Source organism: Suncus etruscus, chromosome 2 (genome assembly GCF_024139225.1).
Source record: "Suncus etruscus isolate mSunEtr1 chromosome 2, mSunEtr1.pri.cur, whole genome shotgun sequence".
Classification (NCBI taxonomy): domain Eukaryota; kingdom Metazoa; phylum Chordata; class Mammalia; order Eulipotyphla; family Soricidae; genus Suncus; species Suncus etruscus.
Window position 1 is genome coordinate 113,981,021 of NC_064849.1, and position 16,714 is coordinate 113,997,734.

General features: G+C 36.8%; 1 protein-coding gene across 2 annotated transcripts in view; it reads right to left on the reverse strand.

The window, feature by feature from the left end:
• The window catches only part of PLPP1 (phospholipid phosphatase 1), a 73,987-nt gene that overhangs the window by 38,347 nt on the left and 18,926 nt on the right, over positions 1-16,714 (reverse strand). Inside the window, exon 2 of one of the 2 annotated variants that reach the window (XM_049768129.1) lies at positions 89-243. The exons of the other annotated variant lie outside the window; for it this stretch is intronic. Within the exon in view, the coding sequence (XP_049624086.1) occupies positions 89-243 (155 nt within the window). The remainder of the gene's footprint in view (positions 1-88; positions 244-16,714) is intronic. 2 annotated transcript variants of the gene reach the window in all.

A 16,714-nucleotide genomic window follows, 5' to 3' on the forward strand; every position in this document is an offset into this window, starting at 1 on the left:
CATTTACCCCCTACACCCCAACTCTTATCAGTTTCATCTAACTTTCAGCACAACAAATCCATCACAACCTACTTATTAATTTACTTACAGAGGATAAGGGCAAGCTAAGCCCCACTAGGCTGAGCATAGTAGTTGTGACCGTACTGTCATGGTATCGATACCGGATGCTGTTGTCATTACAGAAAAAGCCTCTCTTAAATGGATCTATCTGGCCCAAATTTAGACAAGCCATAGGCATGGAAGCTGTTGAGGAAGGGAAAAAAAGACACACATAATTAAATTCAATTCACCTTATTTGGAAATAAAGTATTGAACGGGATGCAAATCTGAATAGTATTTTTCCCTTTTTGGTGATTAATAATCCAAAAGAGCAAAGGGTGAATGCAAATAATGCACTTATCTATATTAGCCCCACATTTAATCAAGTATAACTTGTTTTCACTGACCTTTGATTTTTGAGAGTATTTTTGATTTTTGGCTGAGAAAACAAAGCCAAGAGAACAGAAAGACTTTATATATTTTGTGTATCTGGCATTCAGGGTATAGTCCCAGATCCATGCTCAGAGGTCACTCCTGGTTGTTTTTAGGGGGTCATGTGGCACTGTAGATTCAACCAGGGTCTCCTGCATTTAAAGTTTGTAGGTATGTGCTCCAGATCTTTAAGCTGTCTCTTTAGTACTATATTTTATATTTTGTTACTCATTAATTTTTAGTTGAATTGTTCAGTATCTTAAGTATGTTCAAAAGGTAAAACATAAAACTCAATACACATTTAATAATTTGTAACATCATAATAAACAAATGCAATCAAGGAAAGAAAATTTTGCTTCACATTAAAATTTTCACAGGTTTTAAGTAAGATAGAAAAATAAGTGGTTTTCTTACACTAAATAAAGTAAATAAATTTACTAATAAGAGGAACAATTCCTTTGTTTTTCAAAGACAAATTGAAAATTATTTTTATTAACCCTGGCAACATTCCAAATGGTTTCAGCAATTATATAGGAATCCTTTGCAGTTGATGCTTTTAATCTATAAAAACAGCCTTAAAAAATAATAGAGCATAAGGCCGGAGTGATAGCATAGTGGTAGGGCATTTCCCTTGCCCATGACCAACTCCGGACAGACTCTGGTTTGATTCCCAGCATTATATATGGTCCTCTGAGCCTGCCAGAAGAGACTTATAAGCGCTCAGACAGGAGTAACCCGAGTGCCTTTGGGTGTGACCCCCACCCCCCCAAAAATAAGTATAAAAAAAAATAGCTTCTTAATTTGTTCACATTTACCAGAATTTTATGGCTTTACCTATTCAAATGATCAAGCATCTACTGTCTAGGCTATATATGAAAGAGACAGATTAGTATAATAGACTCTAGGTTCAAGAGCCTAAATTATATATGTAGAAACAGAATGTATACTCTGGAAATTATTTTTACAGTAATACCACAATAGATTGAAATTGGGAAAGAGGGGTTTGACTATGATCATTTCACAATCTAAGCATTTCTCAAAACCCATAAAATTTATAACTTATAACACTTTAAAAATTTATAATTTTATAAATGTACATTTATAACTTTATAAATGTACAATAAAGTGAATTGCAAAAATAAACTTAAAAATAAGTTTAAAAAATTTAAAAACAAAAACTAAATTTTTATAAATTTAAAAAATAACATAATAAAAGACAAAAAATATGGCTCATTTTTAAAATGATTTGAGGTCCTAAAGAAATTAAGAGATCAATGTGAACTGAAATGAAAAGGAATATTAAGGAAAAGGTAATAGAACTTTAAAAGTTTTAAAATATAAAAATGAATTTTTTTTAGAAAATTATAAAAAAGAACATAAAGAGAAAATCTGGCTCATTTCAAAAATGGTGTAAGTGATCCTACAGGAATTCAGAAGGAGCAAAGAGGTCAATGCGAACTGAAACAGAAAAGACTACAAAGAAAAAGGTCACTGAGGGCTGGAGCATAATACAGTGGGTGGACATTTTGCCTTGCATATAGGCAATCTGGGTGTGATCATCAACACCACATATGATCCCCTGAGCACTGCCAGGAGTGATCTGAGTGCAGAGCAAGGAGTAAGCCCTGAGCATTGCCAGTTGTGACCCCAAAACACAAAGAAATGGTAACTGAGTTGATATTGAAACAGCAAGTAAATGACAGGCAGTAGGGAAGGTTTGTGAAGAGCATTCAGTGGTAGAGAGAAGCAAGAGCAGCATGAGGTCACTTCAACAACAGCACAAAGGAAAAAGCAAGAAGTTTTCTAGGTAAAACATTCATAGCCAACAATTCCTACATGCTCATACATGCCAGGCAATTGGCTACACAAATTAACACAACCCTCTACCTCCCCCTGACAACAGGAAGTAGGTCATTCCACCACTTTTCACAAAAAGTGATTATAAGACTTAGGAAATAGAAAACCTTACTGAAACTAATTAAGTGATGGAATCAGCATTTCAACACATGATTGTTTTTGGACTCATTGCATACACAGCCTCTCAAGGAAGCCAGCTGATCTGGTAAAATGAACAAGTTGGCATTGTAACAAAGATATAATTGCAGGAGAAGGAGACCAATCATTTTCAAAAAGGTGTTCAGTATAAAACATTATATTCTTGAGTCTGGAATAATAGTATAGCAGATAAAGTATTTGCTTTGCATTGTTCACCTGGGTTAGATCCCTGGCATTCCATATGGTCCCCCAAGCACTGCCAAGACTAATTCCTGAGTGTAGAGCCAGGAGTAAATCCTAAGCACTACTGGTTATGGCCCCCAAAACAACAACAACAACAACAACAAAAAACAAACCTACCTCCAAATTATATTCACAATTAAAATACAACATTAGGAAGTTGAAGTGGAGCAGTGGGTAGTGTTTGCCTTGTATGCGGCTAACCCAGGTACAATCCCTGGTATCCATATGGTTCCCTGAGCCAGCCAGGAGTGATTCCTGAGTGTAAAGCCAGGAGTACATACTCCTGAGCGCCGCAGGGTAGGGCCCCAAAATAAAACCAAAAAACCCGCAAAATTAATTGAACAACATCTTTGCTGTGAATTAGTTTTGCAATTTTGTGGACCTGAGAGATTAATATTTGGGCTATTTATCCTTTTTGTGAAATAAAATACCAAGTACAGAGTAAAGAAGAGTCAGCAGCAGAGTAAAGATGGGGGTTAGAAATGAATTTAATTTTTAAAAAATAAAAAGGGGAAATTTTATGACAGCTTTGAAATTATTCAGTAATTAAGTGCTAATAATGTGATGCCCTGAAAATATTTTGGGTATGGAAATGCCTGGTAGTGAGCAGACCAAAATGACACTTCATGATTCAAAGAAGTCAAGAACATTCTACTGCAAGAAATATGAGTTTAGAAGGGGAAGCTGATTGATGATGGGGGTGTGGACATGGAGATAGGTAGTTTGTTGCTTAAAATACAAACTTCGGGTTATATTCCATCTTCTTTGGGGGAGGTGGTCTAGTGGAGCTTGGACCACACTTGGCAGTACTTAAATATCACTGCTGGTAGTGCTCAAGGATCACTCCTGGAAGAGCTTGGGAAACCGTATGTGATCTGGGGATTGAACTGGGCTCTCACATATGCAAGACACACACTTTATACCTGTATTATATTTCAGCAATGAATACTGCATCCTCTTAAATTCCCTGCCTCATCTTCTCCTTGCAGTTTGTAAGATTCCAATTATACTAAACTATTTGTTGATGCCTGAACATACTGTTTTCAAAACACTTGATGCCTTATCAGTCTTCCAATGAGGACTCTTTGTACTCTCATTAGCCTTTAAGGCCTAGTGAAGCACATTCCCTACTTATGCGTCTCACTGTACTTTGTACATATATCTAATATACTGTAGTTTATCTTTTGCATGCCTGTCAGGAGGGTAAAGTCTAGGTCATTTTTGTTTACAGGCATAGAGTCGGCCCTCCCTGAAAATTTACTGAGTAGCCAGATAAAGAAATATTCAGATAAGGATCATAACTATAGATCTGAAGCAAAAGAAGAGAGGATAGAGTGCTTGCCTTGTGTGCAGCTGACCTAGATTTAATCCCTAGCACATGTGGTCTACTGAGCCCCACCATGAGCAGTCTCTGAGCAGAGCAAGAAATATGCTCTGAGTACCTCCAGGTGTAGTAAAAAAACAACAACAACAACAAAGGACAAGAAGGACTGGAGCGGTGGTGCAGTGGTAGGGCATTTGCCTTACATGAGGCTGACCTAGGACAGACTGCGGTTCAACCCCCTTCCTCTCCCCCATCCAGGAACGATTTCTGAGCACATAGCCAGGAGTGACCTCTGAGCATCACTGGGTGTGGCCCAAAAACAAAAAAACAAACAAAAACAAAGAAAGGACAAGAAGTAGAGATATACAAGTTGTTAAAGATGGTAATTTATACCAGGAAAATGAGACACATTCTAAACTTAGATAAAACAATATGCTAAGTAGTAATATCCTTAGTGAAATCATAAAAGGAAACTGTTGAAAACTGAGGAAGAATGGATGCTCTAGAGAAGCAATCTTGAACCACTTGTCTGCAGTGGAGAAAGGTTACAAACTGTTGGTCTACTGCTTTGGTTCTAACAGTCGGTGCAAAGATCAATGGGCAGGACAAATAAGTCCACAGGTGTAGAAAGGCTGAAAAACACTGCTCTAGAAGTAAAGGCTGACTCATTCTGTAACAGATACTGGCTATTTTTTTTAAACAAAAGAAATATGTAGAGATAGATGTAGGGCAAAGTTCTCAAGTTATCCCACTGGTGAAATCACTCAAATAGCTATTCTCAGTCTTTTAAGATTCATGGATCTCTTCAAGAGTCTCATAAAAATATGAACCTTTTCAAAAACATACACTTTTGCCAAACAGTTTTACAACTTGCTCATGTATACACATATATGCACACCCCCAAAGGAAGTTATATATGGACATCTATCAGAAAGGTAAAGACATATATAAATTATATTCTAAATTACACAGACCAACAAAATCAGGAAAATATAACTTCAAAACAAATTAATTTAATATGATCTCCTCACTTTATCCCTTTCCTCCATCATCTTCCTTGTTTTCTATTATTCAACTATTTGTCTACATTAAAAACCTACCAAAAGCTTGTTTTTGTTTTCGTTTTATTTTTGGGTCACACCCGGCAGCGCTCAGGGGTTATTCCTGGCTCCACGCTCAGAAATCGCTCCTGGCAGGCTCGGGGGGCCATATGGGATGCCGGGATTCGAACCACCATTCTTCTGCATGCAAAGCAAATGCCTTACCTCTCCATGCTATCTCTCCAGCCCTGTTTTTGTTTTTTAGAGCTAAACCCAGGGATACTAAGAAGTACTTTCAATTTTGTGCAGAGGTCACTCTGAGTGATACTTAGGGAATCATGTGGTGCTAGGTATCAAACTACATGTGAAAGCATGCACTAAACCCTTTGAGTTCTTTCTGGCCTCTAAAGTATTTTTTAGTATTCTGCTCATTCAATTATCTGTTGCATGTTACAATTTCAAAAGCAAAATTTAATTTCTTTAAAAAAAAAGAAACATCTGGTAAATATCTATTTGTCAGATATTTGCCTACTTATCAGTATCTTCCAATCTAATGAAATTCTATAAAAAGGAAAGAAAGACAGGGGCAGGATCAATAGCACAGCTATAGAGCATTTGCTTTGCCCACAGCCAACCTGGGTCGATCCTGGATCCTATATGGATCCCCAAGCCTGCCAGGAACAATTTCTGAAGCAGAGACAGGAGTAACCCCTGAGCACCAGGTATGGTCCCAAAACAAAAAAATATATAGAACAACAAAAAAGCACCACAAAATATGAATGTCAGAAAATTTAAGTCACTTAGTCAAAATGTAGAGGCTGGGGCAATAGTACAGCAAATACAGAGCCAACCCAGGTTTGATCTCCACATCCCATCTGGTCTCCCAAGCAATGCCAGCAGTAATTACTGAATCAGAGACAGGAGTAACCCCTAAACATCACTGGATGTGGGCACACACACACACACACACACACACACACACACACACACACACAAAATGAAGTCAAAATTTGAAATGAAAACATGACAAACCAAAACTCAAATATACAAAAGAAAACAAATATAGCTAAAATACTATACATAGAATCTAAGAGGCTTAAATATATTTAGAAACTGATAAAATAGGAGCTGAAGCGATAGCACAGTGGTAGGGCATTTGCCTTGCATAAGGCTAACCCAGGACGAACCTCGATTTAATCCCCAGCATTCCACATGGTCTCCCAAGCCAGGAGCGATTTCTGAGCACATAGCCAGGAGTAATCCTTGAGTGTCACCGGGTATGGCCCCAAAGCAAAAATAAAACAAAACAAAAAAGAAACATAAATTATAGACAATAATGTATTGTAGTAATCTTAAGAAATATAGGACAAAGTAGAAAATAAAGGAAAAATAAGATTAATAAATGTATATGAAGTTTCACAGGTTAATGATGAATCTTATTAAAGACTTTGAAATAAAAGAAAAACATACAGCCAATTAAAAATTTTAGTAGAATTTTTTTACATGAAATGTGTTTTACATGAAATATGTGTATACAATATATTAATAGGACATAAATTGTTACAGTATTTTTTTTGTTTGTTTTTGGGTCACACCCAGTGACACTCAGGAGTTGCTCCTGGCTCTGCGCTCAGAAATCGCTCCTGGCAGACACGGGGGACCATAAGGAATACTGGAAATCAAACCACTGTTCTTCCTGGATCGGCTACATGCAAGGCAAAGGGCCTAGCACTGTGTTATCTCTCTCCAGTCCCAGTATTTTTTTTTAAAAAAAATTTAATTGAATCATCATGAGATATACAGTTACAGAGTTGTTCATGATTGAACCATACAATATCATATAATGTCCAATATCCATCTCTTCACCGGTGCACATATTCTGCCACATTGTTGAAAGAGCTATTTCATTAACAGGTACAGTCATATCCCTAGAGCTATATTTTATCAAAAAGCCAGCAGTACTAAATATCTCATCCAAAGAGTGCACAATTTTGAGTATACTAAGATGGATAACCAATAATACACAGATAGTAAACAAAGAAGTCAAGGTTTTAACAAATCTTTCCACTTTCACATCACACCACTTCCCTTTAAAGAAATTTAACCTCCAAGATCTCATTTTTCTTACCTACAAGTGAGAAAGCGGAATGACATTATATCTTCAGTCAAACTGGTCCTCATAGGGACAACTAATTTCCTTTTAATAGTTGGGAGTGAATGCTCTGTGTGACCTACATACTAATCTACTACATTTGTGCAAACAGCCATTCTTAGGTTTAAGTACAAGTTTGTGCAAACTAGGGTAAAAACAAAACTAAACAAACAAAAAAAAAAACACCTTAGCAAAACTTGAAAGAAAAATAGCGAGAAAACTCCTAAAAGATCACATTTACCAAAAAGTAACAGGCAAAACCTGTATGTAACAAGTATTCTCGCCAACACCTTCTCCCCAATTCAGCATAATGTAAGTTTAACCATGTTTGTGCGTTTTTAAGCATGTCTATTTTGGTCTAACAAGTCTAAAGTTACTTTTGTGAAATTTGCTTCTACAAACCCCTTCATTTTCTCATTTTAGCAGTCCAAGGTTAAAGTCAATAAAAAAAAGTTTGGCTCTCTACTACTATGTTACCTGAAATGTTTTTAGAAAGTTCTATTCATTCCAAACTTCTTATGGAATGTTCTTCACGTGGTGTCCAACTCAGTGTGAACAAAATGTATTTTGGGAAGATAAACATGCAAAACTTTTTTGCTTCCTTTGCAAACAGGTGTTGCAAACTCCTTCCAAAATCATATGAAAAATCTTACTAAATGACAGGAGTTATGTATTCTTTCTTTTTTTTTTTTTTTTTTTTTTTTTTGGTTTTTGGTTTTTGGGTCACACCTCTGGCTCTATGCTTAGAAATCGCTCCTGGCAGGCTCAGGGGACCATATGGGATGCCGGGATTTGAACCACCAACCTTCTGCATGAAAGGCAAACGCCTTACCTCGATGCTATCTCTCTGGCCCCGAGTTATGTATTATTTCTAAACAGAAAGGGATTTCTTCCTTTTTTTTTTTTTTTTCTTTTTGTGGTTCTTGGGTCACACCCAGCAGTGCTCAGGGGTTATTCCTGGCTCCAGGCTCAGAAATTGCTCCTGGCAGGCACGGGGGACCATATGGGGCACCGGGGATTCAAACCGATGACCTCCTGCATGAAAGGCAAACGCCTTACCTCCATGCTATCTCTCCAGCCCCGGATTTCTTCCTTTTTTACAAAAGATCATCTGATACCTAAAAGTAGCAGTCATTCAATTTTTTTCAAGTGAAACTTGTTTGCCAGGTAAAATAGCTTTTGTCCTCCATAGATCAATGGCAGAGATTATTACTGACAGTATGACAAAGGTTTCATATCTAGCAGGTAGTTGTTCATATCTGGTACTAAAAGGAGATTGTAACTAAAGATGAATATCTGAACTCATCAATTATAAAGATAAAGGTTAAAGCCTTACAATTTTATTATTATTTATTTTTGGATTTGGGGATACACTTGGCAACACTCAGGGGTTACTCCTGGCTCTGCATTTGGAATTACTCATAGAAATATTTGGAGGACCATATGGGATGCTCGGGATCTACCCTGGGTCAGCCTATAAGATTTTCATAAATTATTTATTATAAATGACAAATACCATGATCTCATGATAAAAATAGAAAATCAACACAGCCAAGTGATAAGGAGTGAGCTACCAGGAATTAGAATAAAGAACATTCTATTTCTATTTCTATTTCTAGGGAGTATAGATTGGGAATATTCCTAATCTATATCTATCTAGATAGGGAAAAATGAAAGAGCTTTTCTCAAAATTGTAGGGGGAAACATGCAATGGTGAAGAGATGGGAGTTGAACATTATATGATTGAAACTCAATCATGAACAACTTTGTAACTATATCTCAATGATTCAACTAAAAAACTTAAAAATATAGTTAACAGCAGCTAACATTTTTATTTATGCTTACCATATAGCCTGGCAATGTGCTAAATTTTTATAATTTCTAATTCTTCAGTATCGCTCTCTCCAGTTTCCCTTCAATAACTTTAAAAGGTAAACATTATTACATTACTTTGAAGATATAAACCCTGTCCAAGATCACATAGGCTACAAATTTCAGAAGTGAACATAGATCAACAAGGTTATAAGACCACTGGGTTCACATATTCTAATTAACAGATGTCAGGAGAGACAATACAGGGTGCTACGGTACTTGTCTTGAATGCAGCTGACCCTGGTTTAATCCCCAGAATACCATATGGTCCCCTGGGCACTTCCAGGAGTGATCCCTGAATGAACACAGAATCAGGAGGAAGCTCTGAGCAATACCTGGTATGGTCCACAACTATCCAACCCACAAGAATAAGAGAAGCTGTTAGAAACTGAGCAGAAAATGGGCAAAAGACCACCAATGAATTCAGTAAAAGGACTGCAGTACTTGGAGTCAGAACAGAAAGATTGACAATAAAATAACTTTAAAGTGACTTTTGATGAGAGGAAGGAGAAGAAATTTGCTCCATACCATAAGGACAAAAAGACAAGTGTTCCAATTTCATCTGTATACAATGCAACGGCCAGGGGCCTCTCAGTAGCACTGTGCTTGCATTGTGCTGTTCTTTGACAGTAGAAACAGGGCACCTCCATATGCCTTGCATCACTGTTGACACTCATTTCTCACTTAATTCTCACAATAATAGAGCATGAACTCTAAGAAGGCAGGCATGGATATTTGTATTTTGTTCAGTTATATCCCAGGCACCCATGTCAGTGATTAGAACAAGGCAGGCAAGCCCTCAACAAGTATTTAATGCATGAACCAAGAGTCACCTTGTAAAACAGGTATTACTATACTAGTTTAAAGATCAGAAGATGACTCAGAGAGGATAAGCAACTTAATTAAAGTTATACATTTAATAAGGGTGAAATTAGCAATATTTAACAAGTACTACCACAGGCACTGACCACTCAGGACAGACAACAGCCTATACTTGAGGAGCTAGATTCTGTATCAGCCTTTTTTTGTTTTGTTTTGGGGCTACACCTGACAGTGCTCAGGGTGCTTACTTGGTTGTTATGCTAGCGCACTTGGTTGTATACCCAGTAAGGGTTGTACACTTTAATTGTGGTGCATGCATTCTGGTTGTATTCTAATCAATAAAGATCACACACTTGGTTTTGCAGAATGCCTACAAGGTCTAACCCTGCACTATCTCATGGCTCCTGCAACAGCCTTTTGGCTGTGCATCTCGAGGAAGTAAACAGGAAGTAGTAGGACAGTGGATGGTTATGGACAGAAGGGAAAAATTCAGATATAAACCTGTTCTTAGCCTTCATAATAAGTGATAAGTGACACACATATTCAAATATGTGCTGGACCAGAATCTAAGTCACACCTTCTCTCATAAAGTAAGAAATAATGCCATTTTCTTAAGAGTGAGGATAGCAGAGGATAATGGCAGATGGTACCAGAAGAGAAAATAATTTCAAAACAACTGCAGTAGGGTTTAGAGAGATAGTACAACAGGTATGATGGCATCTTACCTTGCTCACCCAATGGTTCCTATATGGTCACTCCTGTACTACCAAGAATGATTCCTGAGTGCAGAGCCAGGAGTAAGCACTGAGATCGGATGGGTATGGTCCAAAAAACAATGACAATAATAAAAACAACTGCAGTAGGCAAAGAAATTAGAAATGAAAATGATGAACAACTGAACTAAATCAATTGTATATTAAAAATAAAAAGACTGGGGCCAGAGAGAAAGCACAGCAGTAGGGCATTTGCCTTAGACACAGGACAGTGATTTGAATCCCAGCATCCCATATGGTCCCCCGAGCCTGCCAGGAGCGATTTCTGAGCATAGAGCCAGGAGTAACCCCTGAGCACTGCCGGGTGTGACCAAATAAATAAATAAATAAAAGACTATGGGGCCAGAGAACATGTTCAAAGGAAAGGAGCATATGTGGGAAATAGCAATTGAGTAGTTTAGACCCAAGTTCTGCATGGTCACTAGCACCAGGAGTGACCTTATCCTAGCACTGTACCCACAGGCACTACCACACCACCTCTTCCTCCCTCAAAAAAAAAAAAAAAAATCAAAATCAACAGAATCAACATAAGTAGAAAAATGAGAAATAAGAGAGGTATGAATGGGCAAATAAGTAAAATACAATATTTAGAATGAGAATTTTCATTCCAATAAACTGTTCATATACAGTTTTAGTAAGAAATAAAAATCAACTCTGGCATAGGGCAAGAAAGGATTTGGCAAGGGTGTTTTTGTTTTGTTCTGTTTTGTTTTTTGCAAGGTAGAAGTAGAAAAAGAGCCTGGAGCCAAGTAGGAGGGATCTGTGCTCAGAAGCACAGTATATCTGGCTGTGATTCACAGAGATGGTACGAGAAGTATCCAGGGGCAAGAGTTCAGCAGAGCAGGACACTTGCAGCATCTCAAGTCACCTACGCTGAGGCACCAGTTTGCAGCTACCACCTCCTCTGTGGCTAACATGGTTTTACTATGAAAAGTACTTAGTTATCTAGTTGGCTTTTTTTTTTAAGTTGGAATTATAGGGAGAAAAACACTGTTGAGATTTTATTTGTGTCAATGATTATATATAATATCCTGAACCTTAAAGTCTCTACACTTCATTAAGATACTTAAAATAAATTTGTGTATAAATTTAAAAAGAAAAAGAACTAGTATTATAAGAATATGTTATTTTTACTATGGATGTGAGATTGCTGCACACACTCAAAAATAAAAATTGACCTACTAATTTATACAGTAGGAAAAAAGTTGGTCTCCTACTGTTCTCTCCCCAGAAAGGCACACAAAGCAAACTAGTCAAGATCAATATTAATGCCTTCCACCTGCTCACAGTAAGAGCTGTCCCCACCTTTTTTTTTTCTCAGGCTGATAAAAGTCCCAATTGGCAGCAAACTTTCCATGTGAATTTACACAGGGTAGCGTCCTGGGGCTTTGCAGTTTGATATACCACCTGGGTTTACTTCTGGCATTCTCCCAATTACTCTTGAGTAAGCCTGGGAAAAGTACTCTCCTATATGAACTGATTACTCACATAATAATAATAATAATAATAATAATAATAATAATAATAATAATAAAATGGCATTCAACACATTAAGAGAATTTAATAAATACTCATTTTTTCCTCTGCCTAAGACCCTTCACAACCACTGCTCTATAAAACCCCAGAGGAGATTCATATAGAAATCTGTCACAGTGCTTAATTTCTGTACTGTAAAAATGTATTCCTGCAACTGTTTCTATCTGTATGTATCTTTAATCTTAGGACTCACTGAAGTCCATAGAAACATAGCCTAATTTTTTCTGAAGAATAATTTGTCTACCTGATTTTATTTTATGATGCTGAACATATATACCCTCACACATGCCAAGTATTCTCTACCTCCTAAGCCACATCCCTGTACTTATAGTAAACCTAACATTATAATTAAAGAAGTATTGGAAGAGAAAGAGAAAAGCAGGAAGAAAGGCCAGAACACAAGACCACCTAGAATGGATGACCCAAAGTTTTTCAAGGAACAAAGAAGCATGATTTAAAAAGTGAATTCATGAACATTTTTAAAAAGTATTGAAAATACATATATATATGAGTGCTGGTGATATAAACTAAAATATTGATTTACTTTCTGGCTTCTTATAGTTGTCTAACTTATTACACATTAAATTTTAAAAATCTGGAAATTGAGGCTGGAGGGCTTTTGCCTTGCATGAGGCTGACCTGGGATGAGCCAGGTTTGATCTCAGGTATCCTATATTGTCCCACGCCTTCCAGGAGAGGCTTCTGAGTTCAAAGCCAGGAGTAACCCCTGAGCACTGCCAGATGTGGCCCAAAAACAAAAAAAAAGATTTTTTAATCTGGAAATTATAAAATTTTGTTTGATTTTGAGATATACCCAGTTGTACTCAGAACTTGCTTCTAGCTCTGTGCTCAGGAATCTCTCCTGGAGAGGCTCAGGGGACCCTCTGGGATCTAACCCAGGTCAGTCACATGCAAGGCAAGTGCTCTGAACTCTGTACCTTCTGCTAGTGCTCTGAACTCTGTACCTTCTCTCTGGCCTAATGAAAGAATATTATTTTAAGAAAAACTAATCTAGACATTACTAAAGATGATATTTCATATCCAAGACTCAATGTTCAAAAACACTGAAGTACATTATGCTAAGTCTAATCAATAAAATACAACATATTTCCAAGTAGAAACAATAAAATGTATTACAATCTTATACCTTTAGGGAAAGAAAAAAAATATGAGAAACTCCAGTAATAGAAAACATAAATTTCACTTGGAAAAATCTATTAAAAAATACACAGTAATGGGTCAATAAATATTAACATTTGTATTTTACTTGTTTTTCTCTTTCTCCAAAGTATTGTCAACAAATTTTTCTTGTCAACAAATTTTTCAAAAGCAATGTAGAATAGTGGATCAAGGAGAAAGTTTCTCTTTGACAGACAGTTTCTATAGAATTTATTTAGTCTTTGATATTATTTTCTTTTTTTTTTTCTTCCACCTTTTTCTTTCTTTTTCACTCTTTTGGTTATTTTTTGGTGTGTTTTTTTCTGGGTGCATTTTTAAAATTTATTTTCTTTTCTTTTTTTTTCTTTTTTGGTAGTTGCTACAAAATTGTTTTCTTCTCTTTTTCTTATCCTTTTTACCTCCAACAGAATCACATAACTTGAATTATTCAGCCTCATAAGTTGAAATGGGAAAAGGATGCTACCAGGACCAGTCATATGAACATGTAGTGAAAATAAAAAATAATCAGACTTGACCAAACCCAAAGTCAGTGACAACAGAATGGATACCCAATCTACAGCAAGCTGTAAAGTGGAGACCACTCATACTAGTATTTTGGGGGATAAAGGAGGGAGATGTGGGATACATCCTGGGAACAGGGGTGGAGGGAAGACAACACTGGTGGTGGGAATGTCCCTTATTCATTGTCACTATGTACCATAAATAATTCTGTGAAAGATTTGTAATGCACTTTGGTCACAATAAAAATTTATTTAAAAAAAAAAGAATTTAGTCTTTTTGCCATACCTGTCTGTGCTCGTTCTATGCTCAAGGTTCATCCCCAGTGGTGCTTGGGGAACCGTATGAGGTACAGGGGAATCAGTCGCATGTAAGTCACATGCCTACCAACTATACTATCTCTCTGGCCCTAAGACTTTATTTGGACTTTAATAAAACTGTGACCCACACAATTTTATCTAGGTATATTTAAACTTTATAACAAACTGCCTAAATGACACCTCAAAATTTATAGTAGTGTTACCCAGTAGTATGTTTGAGTGGAAATTTTAAATCTTTAAGGCAACTAGTTTAGTAAGTGAACTAATAGAAATAAAATCAGAATGACTAGGTTTCACAATTCCAGTGTAAAGTTAGTTATTTTGGTACTCAAAATATGTGTAGAAAATATTCAAGAATTAAAACTACAAGATTTTTTAAAAAATAAATCAAGTAAATTCAGACCTGAGACCTCCACAGATCAACAGTTCACATGCCACACCAACAAAAATACATTGTGTATTTTAAATCTTAAATGTATTTTTGTGAATCCATCATGTGTAGTTTGAAATTAAGCCAAATGGCGAAGGTCCAGAACTAAAGTAAAGTTATACTAAGGTGTGCCTCAGAAGAAAAATGTAAAATTCTTACTTTGGCAGGAAGTAACTAAAGTGGTATATCTAAATTAGTAAGTTTTGTCTAAAACACATTCATTTATTTTTCTTTTTTTGGCACATCAAGTGAAAAACATTCTGCAAATTTGAAATTGGGTGCTCTGTGCTTGAGACTCACTCTTTATGATGCTCAGGAGCCCATGTATTGGAAGCCAGGTCTCTTGCATCTAAAACCTGCACTCAGTTATTGTAGTACATCTCCAGCCTCTAAAACTTTTTTTTTTTTTAGCCACAATTAGTTGTACTTAACCCTGACTTTGTGCTCAGGGATCACTCCTAGAGGTATTCAGAAAATCATATGCAAAGCATGTACTTAATTGTTTAGCTACCTTTCCAGGAAGTAACTAAAGTGGTATATCTAAATTAGTAAGTTTTGTCTAAAACACATTCATTTATTTTTCTTTTTTTGGCACATCAAGTGAAAAACATTCTGCAAATTTGAAATTGGGTGCTCTGTGCTTGAGACTCACTCTTTATGAAGCTCAGGAGCCCATGTATTGGAAGCCAGGTCTCTTGCATCTAAAACCTGCACTCAGTTATTGTAGTACATCTCCAGCCTCTAAAACTTTTTTTTTTTTTTAGCCACAATTAGTTGTACTTAACCCTGACTTTGTGCTCAGGGATCACTCCTAGAGGTATTCAGAAAATCATATGCAAAGCATGTACTTAATTGTTTAGCTACCTTTCCAGTCCCTATTTGGAGGGAGGAGATGGATGAGGTCATGGGGCTTACTGATGTACTCAGGACTTACACATGGCCTGTGTTCAGAGATCACTCTTGAAGGTGTTTTGGGAACCATGTACATTGTCAGGGGTCTGCTGTATGCAAAAGAAGGCACTATCTCTCTGTCCCCTAAACTTAGTTTTCAATGGGTATGGTTATTGCTGAAGCAAATCACATACCCATTTTTTAACTGTACAATTCAAGTTACTTTATATAGAAGTTAAATTGTACAATTCAAGTTATTTAAAAGTGAGCCTTATTTACTTCAGGAAATGTGAACCACTATAACTGTGGCCCTTAATTTCCACCAGGAAATTAGAATCTCCATCATGTAGGCCATCACGAGGCAGCACTTTCCAGACTTGTAAAACACATGCCAATGACTGATTAGCTATAATATCCTTTCTCTCAAAAATCCCTCCTCCTGAACTCCTCTAAAGGCAAGAAATCACTATTCAGTTGTATTTAATTCTCATTTAAAATTTTCTTTTTCTGGCACCGGAGTGAAAGCACAGTGGTAAGGCATTTGCCTTGCATGTGGCCAATGCAGGACGGACCCACGTTTGAATCCCGGCATTCCATATGGTCCTTAGAGCCTGCCAGGAGCGACTTCTCAGCACAGAGCCAGGAGTGTGACCACCGGGTGTGACTCCCACTCCCAACAAATTTTTATTTCTTTTCTTTTTCTATCATTCACTCTCCTCTTTGCATCTCTTTCACATTTAACCAAAGCCCTTATTGTAGGCTTTGAGCCACCCAGGTGCACTTGAGTTTAAGATTTTACTCAGGATTACTAAATAGCTCGGTGATTTGAAATGTTTATTGGTTTGTTGTTGTTGTTGTTGTTGTTTGGGTTTTATTTGTTTGAGGCCACAGGTGGCCATAGTGTCCAGGGGCATCTCATGCAAAGCATACACTCAGCCAACTGAGCTATCTCTCAGGTCCTTAAATGTTAACTTTTAAACTACTGACCAAAGCAATACCCATCCAAAATAAAACTCATTTTGTCAAGATTTTTCTTTCAACTGACTGGGATTCCAACTATGGTGTACAGATATCCAGTGGGTACTAGGTCTCCTTAGTTATAAGGTATAAGGTAGATGATATCCCTTAATTGTTCAAAGATAAACATACATATATTTTCTGTTAGCTA